General features: G+C 36.6%; 1 protein-coding gene across 2 annotated transcripts in view; it reads left to right on the top strand.

The window, feature by feature from the left end:
* The first annotated feature begins 859 nt into the window (after positions 1-859).
* Positions 860-17630, top strand: part of LOC144966258 (uncharacterized) — a 30212-nt gene continuing 13441 nt past the window's right edge. The window contains exons 1-9 of one of the 2 annotated variants that reach the window (XM_078902459.1): positions 860-1243; positions 2931-3065; positions 5049-5126; positions 7496-7682; positions 10602-10678; positions 11248-11392; positions 13145-13209; positions 13601-13726; positions 17491-17562. In XM_078902459.1, the coding sequence (XP_078758585.1) occupies positions 1184-1243; positions 2931-3065; positions 5049-5126; positions 7496-7682; positions 10602-10678; positions 11248-11392; positions 13145-13209; positions 13601-13726; positions 17491-17562 (945 nt within the window). In that variant the 5' untranslated portion in view covers positions 860-1183. The remainder of the gene's footprint in view (positions 1244-2930; positions 3066-5048; positions 5127-7495; positions 7683-10601; positions 10679-11247; positions 11393-13144; positions 13210-13600; positions 13727-17490; positions 17563-17630) is intronic. The other variant, XM_078902460.1, reaches the window with a different exon arrangement.

The raw sequence follows: 17630 nt of genomic DNA, 5'->3' as shown, positions 1-17630 counted from the left end.
TCCCTGACGACAACTCCGCCTGGCAGGTGAGAGCGTGGCTCTACCGTGTGAGCTATCCACGAACACTAAAATATTCGTTTCAAACCCAAAGTCATTTCTAGATCCCTCTCTCACCCACTTCTTGAGATCGCCGATTCGTTCACCACCATCGCGAAGTAATTTTGACCAGCAGTTAAGCTTAATAGCCAATACACAAACATATAACATAGAAACGATTGAGACATTGAGTATGCTCCGGTGTATGGGGTGAATTTTTAATTCAGAAAAGTGAGTGGAGCAGGCACTTATGTTGGTAACAACAAGATATGAAGTGAGTAGAAAAGTGCCAGAAGACAATAGAGAATAAAAATTTTTTTCACGGCGGTGGTGGGGTTTGAACCTGCGACCTTATTGGTACGACAACTCCGCCTGGCAGGTGAGAGCGTGGCTCTACCGTGTGAGCTATCCACGAACACTAAAATATTCGTTTCAAACCCAAAGTCATTTCTAGATCCCTCTCTCACCCACTTCTTGAGATCGCCGATTCGTTCACCACCATCGCGAAGTAATTTTGACCAGCAGTTAAGCTTAATAGCCAATATTCTCATCACAAACATATAACATAGAAACGATTGAGACATTGAGTATGCTCCGGTGTATGGGGTGAATTTTTAATTCAGAAAAGTGAGTGGAGCAGGCACTTATGTTGGTAACAACAAGATATGAAGTGAGTAGAAAAGTGCCAGAAGACAATAGAGAATAAAAATTTTTATTCTCTATTGTCTTCTGGCACTTTTCTACTCACTTCATATCTTGTTGTTCAGCGATATTACATACTAAATGATAACTTTTCAACTATGTGGTAATATCTAGTCACTTCGAATTCCAAATTCTAAATCTGTGCGAAAGATTCGAAACGCGAACCCATTATTTTTCTTTTGCATTAATTTCCCCCAAGAAGCCCATACACACTGTTCACCTGGATTTCCCCCTAAAAAAATTAAGATAAATTGAATTTTAATAGATTTGGACATGTAAACAGGGGAAGCAGCCATTCACTCGCTCCAACTAAAAAAAAAAAAAAAAAAAATACCCGAAGTCTATCTATCGTAAAGAGCACTCCACTCCATTTATAATCATTAATTATTTGTTTCTTGAACAAAGTAAAGTCGCTCTATCTACAAATACAAAACAAAGGCAAAGCATGTCTTCCACTGGAAACCACACTTCTGATCTTATATTCATGTTTGGTCCCCCGTTGTTTGTAAGTTAAAGTAAATACTGTCAGTTGTACCATATGTTGTTCAAGCCAATGAGTTAATAATAAGCAATGGCAATGGCAATAATCTTTCGAAGTGCTACACTACTACTGCAAATGGTACTACCGCAAACCCGGGGACCCAAATAATTTTGGGGTTTTGGGAGGGTGGAAACTTTTTTAAAAATAATTTTGGGGGAAACTTTTTTTTTTAAGTCTCTCCCCTCCCAAACCCCCCTAATAGACTTTAAAAAAAAAAAAGTTTCCCCCCTCTCAAACCCCCAAAATTATTTGGGTACCCGAGTTTGCGGTAGTACCCTGCAAATATCTGAAATATCTTTCTACTATTTACAGCACTACTGTCAATAAGGAAAGTCAATGCTATCTATTATTCGCAGTACTACTGAGAATAGAGGTGGCCATGATCTTTATTGCCTGAAAAAAAATGACAATTTGTCATTGGGTGCACAATGTTTGAAATTGAAAATCAATACTTAGATAGATAGACAAAAATACATTAATATTAATAGAATAATAATATACACGGGAACACGCAAATCTTGAAATCACGGAAATCTCAAACTCGGTACAATTCCCCGTTTTAATACACATCTATTTCATTAGTATTGGCAATACGAAAAATTCGAACACTTACTAAGGCCCAACACTGTAATCTCGAACAAACTGGACATTCCCATTTAATTTTTTATTTTTTTAGAAAGAATTGTTTGTGTTGAACAGAAAGGAAAGATGCCATCCCTCTGCCCATACGCTATCAGTCAATGGGTTACGTGTGCGAGTGTATGTGCACGCCCTCGCGTCTGTGTGTGCATGCTTGCTGAACTGAGGGGCAGAGATGATAATCTTCCTCGGATCCGGGGATTTTGGAATTTTCCCAGAAATTTTCTGCTGTTTTTGCCTGTCAAACATTTTCCTCTTTTATAAAAGCTCAGATCAAGTGGTGGATCCGTGAAAAAAATCACCGTCGTGTCTTGTGTCATATTTGGACTCCTGTGCTCAGTTGCATGAATTTTGGTGACATTCCCATTTTTATGGTGTCAGTCTAGATAAACTGGTACCAGACGTCATTGATGATCGAAAAGGAAGGGGATGGGGGAGGGGGTCGTTTAGGTCAAGCGTGGCAGTTCAGTTATAGGTGTGTTTAAAGAAAAGTTTTTATAACTTCCTCCTAATCAGAAAAAAAAACCCCATCAATTAAACTCCCTTCTCCCCCCCCCCCTCTCTCTCTCTCTCTCTCTCTCTCTCTCTCTCTCTCTCTCTCTCTCTCTCTCTCTCTCTCTCTCTCTCTCTCTCTCTCTCTCTCTTTTCTGTTTCACTCTTTTTCTTTTTGTCTCCTCTTGCTATCTTTCCCTTATCCATATATCTCTCTCCAGCATTCGTCAATCAATCTTCATATTCTTTATAAACGTCAACTGGTTATAGAGAAATAATATTAATTTGTTGCATACACGCTCTCTTACTCACACGCTCACCTCCACACACCCCTACACATAAATACACACACACACACACACAGGCAGGAGCATAAATATGTTCTATATAAGCCTTGGTGATAAACTACACTCTATCAAGATTTCATCGACCTCATCGGGACATGCAAAAACGTTTGAGTTTATAAAGAAGTCAAGACAATTCATATGGATAATATAATGTCTGTCCTTTTTTTTTTCAGAACAAACTAAGCTATTTACCCGAATCGTTACTTAGACAAGACCATGTTAAAATTACTCTTAAGAAGGTTTTTGAAGACAACCCTGCTTTTGGACTGAGAGATGTTTCATTACAGATAGTTTCCGAATTGAAAAAGGTAATAATTTGTGATTTATTTAAAAGCATGTTTCACCAAACAAACAAGAACATCAAAATTATTTAATAACTGAATCCATTACTAAGCACATATTTATTGTTTCCACTTGGACTTCATAAGCAAGACTTATTTCCTATATTTAAAAATAATAATTTTCTAGGCTTTTTTTTCTGTTTCTCTATAGGTTTTCATGGGTATTCAGATAGCTAAGTTGGTAGATCAATCCTGAGTGAAGTTGAGATATTTTTTAAATCCCGCCCAGCAGTGATTGGGTATCTGGGTCTGTTAGATCTAGTGGAAAGTACTTTATGATAGACTAACATCCAATCAAAATGGTAGCAAGAAAATGTAATTGTCAGTTTCACAATATAGAAACCAAAATCTAGTCTCTTGAAAAGAACTAACAGATGTAGCAGAAGCAGCTACTTCATCATGCTGGATGGACAAAGGATTCATATATACAGCATAAAACAAACAATAGCAATTGGGAATGCCGCCAGTCTATCACAAAGCACTTTCCAGCAAATCTTACAGACCAAGCTGCTTTCTGGCTTTGTCTTGGAATGAGATTACTTGGTTTTGTCCTGGTCCTGGCTGAGAGGGAAACAGTCGAATGTATAGTTAGTTTTGGGAGATGATATTTTTTTCATTGTAAATCATCTCTCTGTTATGCACTGTATTATGCTTTTTAAAATATTATATATGATTTGTAAAACATTTGAGTGTGTTCCTCTTAGCGGGGACCTGTGCTTGTGTCTGGATGAGACTCTTAGTGATCTCAAACTGAGTACTTTGATAGAGTGCTTTTGGAATCTACACCTGTTTCTTATTTGAACCAATTCCCCTTTGTCTTCCCTTTTCTTGGATGCTTTATTGTAATTCTAGAACTTTTTACTATCCCATTTTCTTCCTATTTACTGGCGCTGATATGACCTTAATGTGTTGCAAGCGCCGTAAAACCCTTAAAAACAAACAAAACAAAAACAGACCAAGCTGCCCAATGACTGCTGGGTTGACAGGAAGGTCAGAAAAAGATCTCAGCTTCAATCGGGATCTATTCCAATCCTTGTTGCATGTGAAGCAAGCGCTCGACCAATTGAGCTATTGGATCTGCCAAAGTTTTACTGTCCTCTGACTATTTTTTTCATTTTGCTCAGAAAATTTAATCTTTATTGATCTATTAAAATATCCCAAAACATGTCAGAAAAAATCTTATATAATATTTTAAAAATATAATTCTCTTTATTCATCCCCAAGGGGAAATTTGTCTTGAGGGTCTATTCCAAGGGAAGACTGGAATAACCCAGGCACCAGCCGCAGAGCAGTGCCGCAAAGTGAGCTATTGCGAGGTGACTTGCTCAAGGCAACACAGCGCAGCAGTGGGTGATTGAACTCAGTACCTATCGGGTACGAAGCAAAGATCGCACACTGAGCCACACTTTCCCCTTAAACCCGAGGCTTGTTTAAGATTTTTTATATTTGTGCGTCTATGTGGTCTAGTCGGTATGACACTCACCTTCAGATAGGAAGGTCCAGGATTTGAGTCCCGCTCTGAGCGGTGCATAGTTGAATCCTTGGAAAAGGCTCTTTACTCACATTCTTTCACTGTACTCAGAGTAAAATGAGCACCTGTCTGTTAACGCTCTGTTCATTTAGGGGTAGATGTGCGGTATAAATATTTATCATTATTTATTAACAATGTTGTATCCATCTGGAAATAAAATGGTAATATCGCCTAACGGGTGTCATGACTCGTGCCACATGTTAAATGTTGCTGTTGGCTTGGGACCCCTTGTAAATCGCTTTGAGCGCGTTTAGTGGATACTACACTATAAAAGCCCAATCTTTTTTTTTTTTTTAATTTTTCTGGGCAAAATGAAAAAATGTGTTTTGTCAGAAACAAGACAAATTTGATGATTATGAGAAAGGGAGATCAACAGTGATAAAACGATGATTTACTTATGTTTTCTGTCTTTCAATCAGGACAAACAAATTGTCATAGAGGATGAATTTTGTGCCGCTAGTACACGGAAAAGTATTCTATCGACTATCAAGAAAAAGGTAATTGAAACTGAAACATTAGACAAACCTGCCATTCATTTCAGTTTTATTAGATGGATAATTGTAATTTGTTTAAAAGATATGACTATACGTTGATTACACACGCAAACATACTCGTTAAGTACATATATTGGAGCACACTGTGTGTGTGCAGGTTTTACCATATTAATATTGTAAATGGAGACAAAGCCACTGTCACCACACCAGATACTGTAACCAACAAGAATATTAACTGTTACCTAATAGATAATACAACAACATCAATAAATATGGTAGGGAAAAGACATTCCTCACATGAATATTCACACACAAACACACACCCACATAGACACATAGACACACACCCACATAGACACACACTGAGAGAAATGCATCACTATCCTACAAAAATTCACAAATGGATTTCTCATTCACACCACCTCCAATTCATAACACAAATAACATTATAACTGTGTGGGGTCTTTTGTCCTTCAATACTGGGTAGGGAGCCACTTACTGCGACTTTTTTCTGCTTTCCAACTTGCTTTCTGTCTGTATCTTGTAATGGGATTACTTAGTTTTATTCCGACCCTGATCTGAGTCCTCGCTAGGAGGGAAACAGTCAAATGTATACCTATGTAGTTTTGGGAGATTATTTTTTTTTCCCTTGTAAATCATATCTCTGTTATGCATTATATTTTGTTCTATAATGAATTATAAACATTTAAGTGTATTCCTTTTTATGGGATCTTGTGCCTGTGTCACGATGAGACTTTTAGGTGATCTCAACCTTAGTGCACTTATAATGTCGTGTTCTTGGAATTTAAATTTGTTCCCTACTTGAACCCTTCCCCTTTATTTTACTTTTTCTTTCTCGCGCCACTTCTTGCATCCACACTCGACGCCCTTTCCTCACATTAACTTTATTTCCACATTTGACAAAATGTGATATTTTGTAAATTTACATATTTGTTTGTGTTTTTGTTTACTGTCTCCTGACGAAGGCCAAGGGCCGAAACGTTGTTTGTTTTGTGTTGTTCCCTTATATATGAGTCACATCTACTCACTTTATTTTTTATCTCCATTACTTTTTCTTCTGTGCTTTCAATTGCAAGTCTAGAAAAAATTTTTGCCATCCCATTTTCTTCCTCTTTACTGGTGCTGAAATTACCTAAATATGTCGCAAGCGCCATGAATTCCTTAAAAAACAAAAACATACGATGTATTTCATCGACATTTAACACTCTACAGATAGTATTCCACAAGCGGCAAGTTTTACTCTGAGATTAAGAGTAGGGATGGGGAGATATAATGTACTCCAACATAGCCAAGATAGAAAAGTGGCACCTCCAAGGAATCAACTGATAGTCAGACAATATTTTATATAGAGAAAAAAAAAACTCGAAAAAATTGTGACGCTGTTTCAATACGAAGAAAACTAATCAGAAACAATAAGAAATTTTCAAGCAACAAGATCAATACCTTAAGTTAATAATTGCTTAGTTTGATTATAGATCAATGATTGGTTAAGAAACTATGCTGGTCATACCGAAGTCATATAAAAATTACATTATCGATAGTTTCCAAAACTTGCATCTTGTTTTAAGCAGTGTTGTGTGACTAGAATAGAAATTTATCTCATCTCGTTGAAAACCAAATGGCCTTTTGGGATAGCTTCTGGATGAGTTTTCCTTTTAACAATGTCACATAATTTTCAATACGATGCAGAAACCACATTTGATATTTCTAAAGATTAAATGGTCTCCAATGTATCCTGACTTGAATAAAAATGGACTACAGCATAATATGGACAACGATGTCAAACTGTGTATAAGAGTCATACAACGTTTTACTCAAAAGCAATGCTAAAACAGTCAATTCAGATTTCATGGAATTGAATCATTATCTAAGACATAAGAATATCAATAGGGGGGTGGGGGGTTCACAGTCATAAAGCAGAATGGGGGATCGACAGATCGCATCAAAATTTGAGATTTACATCATAATCTTCAATTTAGCAATTTGGAGGTGTCGATCTATTAAAGTAAATTGTCAAAGAAATATTTCTCAATAAATTTTTCTGAAATTTTGTGTACATAAAATTCAATAAATTTGTTTGATTATGGTGGAATTTCAGACTTGCATCAGTTATAATCAGGTGGTTACAGGCTTCTAAACTTTTCCCTTTTTTTTTTTTTATCACACCCGATATATTCACCATGTAGAAGTGGGGCTACTAGTGAAATAAAACATTGCCCCATAGTAATCAACAGAGACATGAATTTGTCTCATATTTCTTTGATCAGTAACAGATGGTTAAAGTAAAGTCTAGTAAATAAATGCCTGATTGAGATGAGATAATGATGGCTCATAAATGTCTTTTAAATTAGGTTTCCAGTTGTAGAGTGTTGTTGGCCAGGATCATTCCAGACTATGGACAGTTCCAAGTACTTTGGACCCATCAGAATGCACACGGCAGGGGACTTTTGCCAAACTGTTATTGCCAGGCAGAGAATGTCAATGTCAAACGTTGGTTTGATTCATCCATGCTGACATTTGACTATCAATCGGGATTTGGTTGGTATTATTAGTAATCACATTCATCAAAGCCTTGAAAATACTGTATTTTTTTCCAGGAATCATTTTTACTTATAAATAGATGTTGATCTCTATCTGGTTTGAAGTGTTATGTACTCATCAGTGTTTCAAATTGCAAAAACTATTTCCTTACTGTTTAGTCTATTCATAAGGACGAATATTATCACCCATCGTGGCAGTATATAAAGACAAATAGTATTACTTTCACTATTCGTACTTCAAACTAAAGCTGGACATTATTCAGGGCTGAGAATCTTCCGCCTAAAGGCGGATTTCCGCCTAAATGGTAGTTTATCTCCGCCCATCCCCATCACAATTCCTCCTTTTTCTTTTTCTTTTTTTTTTTTTTTTGATAAATAATCAGTAATTTTGAGAATTTCTCAGAAATTTTCCCCTGGATTTGCCGTGTCAAGCATTTTCCTCAAAACCCCAAAATCACCATTATGTCTTATGTCATATTTTGACACCTGTGCTCAGTCTCGTGAAATTTGGTGACGGTCCCGTTTTTATGACGTCGGGCCAGACAGAATGGCACCAGATGTCACCGTTGACACAGAAGACGAGTGGTGTTCTTTGATTAGCTAGTTGAAGGGGAAGAGGAGGGGCAAATGGGTCTGGATTTTTCCCCCTTTTGTAGGTACCTATTGCCTTTTTAATCTCTCTCTCTCTCCCTCCCTCCCTCCCCCCTCTCTCTCTCTCTCACACACACACACACACACAGACCACTTCACTACTACTACAATTACCACCACATCGTTATCCCTACCACCACCACCACATCATCCCTACCACCACTTTTACTACAACCACGACCACACCAACATCCTAGCACCATTCCTACTACAAATAACACCACATCATCCCTACTACCACTACTACCTCAACTACCACCACATCATCATTCCTACCACAACTACCACTGCAACCACCACCACATCATCAACCCAACTACCACTACTACAACCACCACCACATCATCATCCCTACGACCAATTTTACTACAACCACCACCACATCATCATCATAGCACCACTACTACTACAAATAACACATCATCATCCCTACCACCACTACTACTACAACTACCACACATCATCATTCCTACCACAATTACCACTACAACCACCACCACATCATCAACCCTACTACCACTACTACAACCACCACCACATCATCATCCCTACCACCACTACTTCTACAACCACCACATCATCATTCCTACCACAGTTACTACAACCACCACCACACCATCATCCCTTGCACCACTACTACTACAAATAACACCACATCATCCCTACCACCACTACTACAAATAACATCACATCATCCCTACCACCACTACTACTACAACTACCACCACATCATCATTCCTACCACAACTACTACTACAACCACCACTACATCATCAACCCTACTACCATTACTACTACCACCACCACATCATCATCCCTACCACCACTACTACTACAACTACCATCACACCATCTTTCCTACCACAGTTACTACAACCACCACCACACAATCATCCATACGACCACTACTACTACAATCACTGCCACAGCATCCCTACCACCGCTACTACTACAACCACCACCACACAATCATCCATACAACCATCACTACTACAATCACTACCACATCATCCCTACCACCGCTACTGCTACAACCACTACCACATCATCATCCCTACTACAACCACTAAATGTTGTAATTACACTTTCAACTTTTGAAATTCCACTGAGTCGTGTTAGAAATTGCTGCGAGACAAATGTTGGATCGCATCTCAGTGAATTTTAGTGAAATTCAAATTTATAGGTTATGGTTGCATGGATGGGTCATGATCTTCAAGATGAAAAATTTCCTCCTTTTTTGTGACCAGTCATTCTCACCCCTGATTATTACAGATTGTTTTCACTGTGCAAGATTCCATTCAGACTTTTTTTTTTTTTTTGTTTGTTATATAGATATCGCAATATCCACTAAACATGCTCAAAGCGCTTTACATAGTGGTGCCTGGCCAGCAGCAACATTTAACATTTATTAGGACTGGACATATAGGACATAATATGCAATTTATTCATACAGAGACAAAGCTGTTAATGGCCAGGTACTCCTGAGTACGGTGGGAGAATGTGAGTAAAGAGCAATGCTCGAACCCTGGGCATTCCGATCCGAAAGTGTGTGTCATACCAATAGACATCCGATAGCGTGTGTCATACCACTCACTAGACCACATAGTCGCACTATGGATCTATTATGTATATATGTAATATATTGCTGCTAATTATAGGAGACCTGACTGTTTAGTGTGATATATAGCCATGCTACTCGGCATTCAATGAAGCCCAAATCACATTGCTGACTCTGCTTTGCTAGTAAAAAATAAAATTCTATTGGAGGTCAGAGTCCAATCAAACTCCGAAGAGAAATGGTTAATGTTTTGTGACCAATTCAAAACATAATTTAATGTTATCGTCGTTGACTTCCGTGATTTTGTTCCACAGCATCAAGTGTAAATGACAACATGTGTATGATAAATCTCGTTTACCCGAGCCTTCATTAAGACATGTTCATGCATACATTCTACAGACGCGGAATATGTACACAGTTTATCTTCTTCCAGGAATCGGACTATAATTTTGAGCAAGAAAATTTTGTATTTTATTGAAGTGATTTGACTCAGGTTGTTTTCATTTTAATGACTTCAGCTCAAGCATATTGCTAAGTAACCTATGAAACCTGATATTTTCAAATGTTCCCTTTATTATCATGGCTGATCAGTAGAGCATATATTATTATGGGAAGATGTAGTGATTGTATTGAACAATCCTTTATAATTATACAGTCTTTTTTCTCCTTTTGCATTTGTGAATTTCCAGTATTTGTCTCTCTTTAAAGTTGATGCCCCAGAAGAGAGGGAGGGATTTACAATAAAAGATGTGCACGCACCTTTTTTATTACAGACAAGGTTTAAGGTCTGTAGAGATTTATTTTTATTCTACAAATCCCTATTAAGAGCACAAATTGTCTTATTTAGCACACATAAAGATTGAGGTCTAAGCACTATATACTATTATTATATTAATATACATTTTTCCAAAAATCAGAACATAGCTATAAAGTCAGAAAAAGAAATATTAATGTGAGAATGTTATTATTTTTTTATTGTCGTTATCATTGTTCCTCATTAATATGATATTTTCTTACTTGTTACTTGAGCGGCTTTGTGGTCTTGTGGTATGACACTCGCTTTCAGACTGGAAGGTCTGGGGTTTGAGGCTCGCATGGCGCATAGTTGAGTCCTTAGAAAAGGCTCTTCAGTCACATTCTCTCACCTACTCAGGTGTAAAATGACTACCTGACTGTTAACAGCGTTGTCTCTGTACGAAAAAAAACTACTTTGACCTAACAGGCGTCATGTCCCATCCTACATGTTAAGTGTTGCTGTTGGCCAGGGACCCTTTGTAAAGCGCTTTGAGCACGTTTAGTGGATATTGTGCTATATAAATTTGTTTGTTTGTTTTGTTGTTTTTTTTACTGCCAGTGCGAGGTTCCAGCTCTTTTTATCCAGTGGGAGGCAGCCATCTCTGACTCAGATGACTTCAATACAGATTTGACAGCCATTTGTCAGAGATGGACTGCCTCAAATGAACATGGTCGACTGATTATTATAGGCGATGGAAAGAAAGGTAAGATTTAGTTTTGATAACTTATTTGAGCTTTGAGTTTTTTTTAAAAAAAAAAAGAAAAGAAAACCTTAAGCTTATTTGTAGCACAGTATCCACTAAATGAAAATGTGCTTAAATCACTTTACAATGGACTTCAAGTCAACAGCAACACTTAGTATGTAGAATAAGATGATTATTTGTATGGGAGGAAACAATTCGTGTCAATAGAAGAATCAACTTCAGTCGAACAAGAGATATTGTATGTATGGTATTCCCCAAGGATTCCCTCTCGGACCAGTATTGTTTGTTCTCTACACAAGACCTGTTGCGAAGATACATCAACACCAATGTCTCATTTTTACACTAACAACTCACAGATCTACGGCACATGCGTAAATTCGAGCATCGCATTCAAGATAGAAAAAAAATATGAAAACTGCATCAAAGATATAAAAACATGGTTGTCTCAGAAAAAATTTAAACTGAGTGGTGATATGAAAGAAGTCCTTTTTATTTGCAGAAGAAAAAACAAAAGTCTTTGTGAAACTCACCACCTTACAAAGCTAAAAATCTCTGGATGATTTTGGATAGCCATCTGACTTTCGAAAACCTTGTATTAGAAATGAAATAAAACATCATTTTCATACTACGAAATAACAGCAACATTAGACCATATCTGGCTAAGGATGTGTGCAAAAATATTGTTGTCTCATTACTTCTCTCCAAACTGGACTACTGCAACTCCTAGTTGTTTGGTGCTACAAAGGAAAACATGAGTCACCTCCAAAGGATACAGAACAGTGCACACGACTCATATTTCAAAAAGGAAAAAGGAACGAAGCCACTCCGCTTTTGCTTGAGCTACACTGGCTGCCTGTATCTGAACGTGTGATATACAAAAAGTCACAATTGTCTATAAGTGTGTTCACGGAATAGCTCCAGAGTACCTTCGTGATCTGCTCTCCTTTCGAACACAGTGCAGATCTCGTCGATTGTCCAAAAACGTCCTCCATCTAAACATCCCCAGATGCAGAAGGCAAACTGGAGAACAAACCTTTCAAACTTGCGGCCCAAGGATCTGGAACAGTCTGCCTAATGATGTTAAATCCTCACCAACTCTGGATATATTCAAGAAACATTTGAAAACACATCTTTTTAGAATAGCATTTTAGTTGAGTGCAAACATTTGTGATGTGTATTTTATTTCATTTTACATTTGCTGTGTAATGTGTCCAGAACCCTGTAGGTGCAATTAGAAGTGTTTATTATTATTATTATTATTATTATTATTATTATTATTATTATTATTATTATTATTATTAATTATTATTATTATTAGTTATTATTATTTTATTATTATATTATATTATTATATTATTATTATTATTATTATTATTATTATTATTATTATTATTATTATTATTATTATTATTATTATTATTATTATTATTTATTATTATTATTATTATATTATTATTATTATTATTATTATTATTATTATTATTATTATTATTATTATTATTATTATTATTATTATTATTATTATTATTATTATTATTATTATTATATTATTATTATTATTATTATTATTATTATTATTATTATTATTATTATTTTTATTATTATTATTATTATATTATTATTATTATTATTATTATTATTATTATTATTATTATTATTATTATTATTAATATTGAATTTCATTGAATTGTACGATTCAATTCATTGATTCATATTGCTTTATTTTTCTTTTTTTGTCTTCTATACTGTCAGATTGTAAATTGAAGGGCAAAGAAAACATTGATGTCCAACAACTTTTGAAAGAGCTCTTGATCAAGGTAAAATTCTTTATCCTTTTTTATTCTTTGTCTTTGTTTATACAACCATGAATGAGTTGATCTTTCTTCTTTTTTTTTCTATATCAAACCCCACTCTTTTCTTTAGCACAAGAACTATTACAGGTGAATGAGGTGACTGAGTCGATAAGGTATTGCTTTTACAACCAGACATTCTAGGATCGAGCACAGTTGGAGGCATTTTTTTTTTCCTTGAGAAAGAAATTTAGTTCCTATTGCCAAGTGTGTACCAATCAATTACATCAACGTTAACTCTGTCTTCTTTTTTCAAAATAGATTCTAAAGATAAATTTCCTATTTTTGTGAAAAATGGGGAAAAAATGTATTTATTTATTCATTAAGATTTTTTTCTTCACTATTTCCCTTTGGACAGATAAATCGCCCCATCTATGTGATGAGGACAGGAAAAGGAAGCCAAACAAATGATTTTTGTGTCCCTCCTCAGCCTGGGCTTCTTGCTTTCCTACAAACCCGACACTACATTGATTTGCAGGCAAAGGTAAACGATCTCATCCATCAGAAGACATGAGGTCTCTTTTTATAATTTAATACAGTGCAACACGCGTTAGGCAAACGCGCATTCAACAAATTCACAGGTTCAACAAATAAGGAGAGAATTCCCAAATTATGTTCTTCATTGTCTTAGTAAATTTTTCACAGCATCCACAAACAGTATCACCGTTTCAATGAACTAAACTGAGACTTAGGGCCAACACACGGGTCACTGAGAGAGAAGGGAGAGAGACAGTGTGTGTGTGTGTGTGAGAGAGAGAGAGAGGGAGGGAGTGTTTGAGGTTTGACATGAGGTCTCTTTTTATAATTTAATACAGTGCAACACGCGTTGGGCAAACGTGCATTCAACAAATTCACAGGATCAACAAATAAGGAAAGAATTCCCACTTCATTGTCTTAGTAAATTTTTCACAGCATCCACAAACAGTATCACTGTTTCAATGAACTAAACTGAGACTTAGGGCCAACACACGGGTCACTGAGAGAGAAGGGAGAGAGGAGTGTGTGTGTGTGAGAGAGAGAGAGAGGGAGGGAGTGTTTGAGGTTTGACATGAGGTCTCTTTTTATAATTTAATACAGTGCAACACACGTTGGGCAAACGCGCATTCAACAAATTCACAGGTTCAACAAATAAGGAAAGAATTCCCAAATTATTTCACAACATCCACAAACAGTATCACTGTTTCAATGAACTAAACTGAGACTGAGGGCCAACACACGGGTCACTGAGAGAGAGAAGGGAGGAGAGAGACAGTGTGTGTGGTGTGAGAGAGAGAGAGAGGGAGGGAGTGTTTGAGGTTTGACATGAGGTCTCTTTTTATAATTTAATACAGTGCAACACACGTTGGGCAAACGTGCATTCAACAAATTCACAGGATCAACAAATAAGGAAAGAATTCCCAAATTATTTCACAACATCCACAAACAGTATCACTGTTTCAATGAACTAAACTGAGACTGAGGGCCAACACACGGGTCACTGAGAGAGAAAGGGGAGGAGAGAGACAGTGTGTGTGTGTGAGAGAGAGAGAGAGGGAGGGAGTGTTTGAGGTTTGACATGAGGTCTCTTTTTATAATTTAATACAGTGCAACACACGTTGGGCAAACGTGCATTCAACAAATTCACAGGATCAACAAATAAGGAAAGAATTCCCAAATTATTTCACAACATCCACAAACAGTATCACTGTTTCAATGAACTAAACTGAGACTGAGGGCCAACACACGGGTCACTGAGAGAGAGAAGGGGAGGAGAGAGACAGTGTGTGTGTGAGAGAGAGAGAGAGAGAGAGAGGGGGAGTGTTTGAGGTTTGAAATGAGGTCTCTTTTTATAATTTAATACAGTGCAACACGCGTTGGGCAAACGCGCATTCAACAAATTCACAGGTTCAACAAATAAGGAAAGAATTCCCAAATTATTTCACAACATCCACAAACAGTATCACTGTTTCAATGAACTAAACTGAGACTGAGGGCCAACACACGGGTCACTGAGAGAGAGAAGGGGAGGAGAGAGACAGTGTGTGTGTGAGAGAGAGAGAGAGAGGGAGGGAGTGTTTGAGGTTTGACATGAGGTCTCTTTTTATAATTTAATACAGTGCAACACGCGTTGGGCAAACGCGCATTCAACAAATTCACAGGTTCAACAAATAAGGAAAGAATTCCCAAATTATTTCACAGCATCCACAAACAGTATCACCGTTTCAGTGAACTAAACTGAGACATAGGACCAACACACGGGTCACTGAGAGAGAGAGAGAGATAGAGAGACAGTGTGTGTGTTTTAGAGAGAGAGAAGGAGGGAGTGTTTGTGAGAAAGAGAGAGAAGAGAGCAGAGCAAGTTACGTTGTACCTTTATGAACTTATAGCCTAAAACTTTCTGAACATGGGAGACCTGACTACAGAAACTTCAGCTTAAAGGACCAAATGGTGTGCATGTCATACGTCTGAAAAGTAATGAGGAGGTCTCCAGTGTGATCCTCAGATGAGAGGGTGTACATGGACACATCTCCATCACATCAGTTACCTCCAGTCTGTCATACGTCTGAAAAGAAATGAGGAGGTCTCCAGTGTGATCCTCAGATGAGAGGGTGTGCATGGACACGTCTCCATCACATCAGTTACCTCCAGTCTGTCATACGTCTGAAAAGTAATAAGGAGGTCTCCAGTGTGATCCTCAGATGAGACAGGATGATTGTTTACTTGTATTTGTCTTCCTGCGTTGTCCGGCACTGTTTCATACACACCTTTTCAGATCGTTACCTCACACCAGTGCCTGCTCCATATTTTGTCACTCAATGGACCATAAGGAGGCTCTTCTTTTTGATGTTAAAATATTGAACAAAGAATGGGTGAATCGTTCTCTATTTTGATATTTTGACAAAAATTAGTATAACAGTTTTAAATACGAACAGAGTGCTTACGGGGGCTCTTGGATGCAAATTGGGTCTGGGTGAAAATTATCAATTTTTGGAAGCGACTGTTTTTGATCAATTTATTCATTCTTTATTTCATTTCAACCTTTATTTTTGCTGTTTAAAACAGTCATAAAAAATGCAATTCAAAACCCTTACACAACGTTAACGGGATCAAAATCTGAAAAATATTGCCTTTTTCTCAAAACTTTTACCTGATTACCATAAACATTTTTAGGACTTGCCATTTAAAACATTTTAATGCTAAAGCTTTGAAATTTGGAACTAAAATAGCTGATGTGTAACTTCAAATAGCTGGCTTCTTTGATTTTGTTTTTATTAAATAGTTTTGGGATTAAACATATTTTTTCTTTAAATATTGTCAAAAAAGTGAAGAAATTTTATTTACATTTCAAAAAAAAATTTTATTTTTAGTCTTTGAGAGTGAATATTTATAAAATTAAGTAGCCAGCTATTTACGTCAATACTTAAACTTTATATAACAACCATACAAATCAAAACCAAAGAAGAATTGATAACATGGTGGAGTAAAAAAAAAAAAAACCTATATTTTCCATGGTATTTTCATGGCAACGAAGAGATTTTTAATTATATTTTTTACCAATTTTTCTTTTTTTACAAGATACCTGATGTAGAAAGACGATTGGTTTGATCAAATTGTCCCAGTTTAGGATTTTTGTATTTTTAGTATCGAGCCGCCTTAATATTGTTCTCAACTTTTCTTCGGGCCAACAACAGAAAGAATTAGATTGAATTAAATTTGAAATTGATTTTTTTTCTTGACTGAAAAATGAATTTGAGCCCAAATCATTCAATGTTACATTAAGTTGTTATACAAATTTTTTTCAACACTTTTTACAGCCTAGCATTATTCAGTCCCATTCCCAATTGTAGTCAGGGAATCAATGTATAACCTGTGTAATGTGCGGCTATTTGGTCTTGTGGTATGACACTCGCTTTCGGATCGGAAGGTTCTGGGTTCGAGCATTGCTGGGCGCATAGTTGAGTCCTTGGAGAAGGCTCTTTACTCACATTCTCTCATCGTATTCACGTGTAAAATGAATACCTGGCCGTTAACAGCGTTGTCTGTCCAAAAAAATTTGTGATATCGCCTAATAGGCGTCATTTCCCGTCCGAAATGTTAAATGTTGCTGTTGGTCAGGGACCCTTTGTAAAGCACTTTGAGCACGTTTAGTGGATATTGTGCTATATAAATGCTCAATTTAAATTTTTTTTTAAACCTGTGTAATGTAATTTTGCAAGGCTCTGTGCTTCCTCTTAAATTACCCATTCTTTTCTTACTCCTGTATTTCAGCATACAGTTTATATTTTTGAGACCACTGACCACATGAAAATGGCACAGGCAGCTGGTGTAAAATTTGTAAAGGTGAGGAAATCTCTGATGTTTTTGATATGACTCAGTGGAAAATTAGTAAAGGAACTTGGTACAAGGGA

Source organism: Berghia stephanieae, chromosome 2 (assembly GCF_034508935.2).
Source record: "Berghia stephanieae isolate SIO BIC M18660-M18661 chromosome 2, UCSD_Bste_1.3, whole genome shotgun sequence".
NCBI lineage: Eukaryota > Metazoa > Mollusca > Gastropoda > Nudibranchia > Aeolidiidae > Berghia > Berghia stephanieae.
Note: the sequence above shows the minus strand (reverse complement) of the source record. Positions and strands in the feature narration are given on the sequence as shown.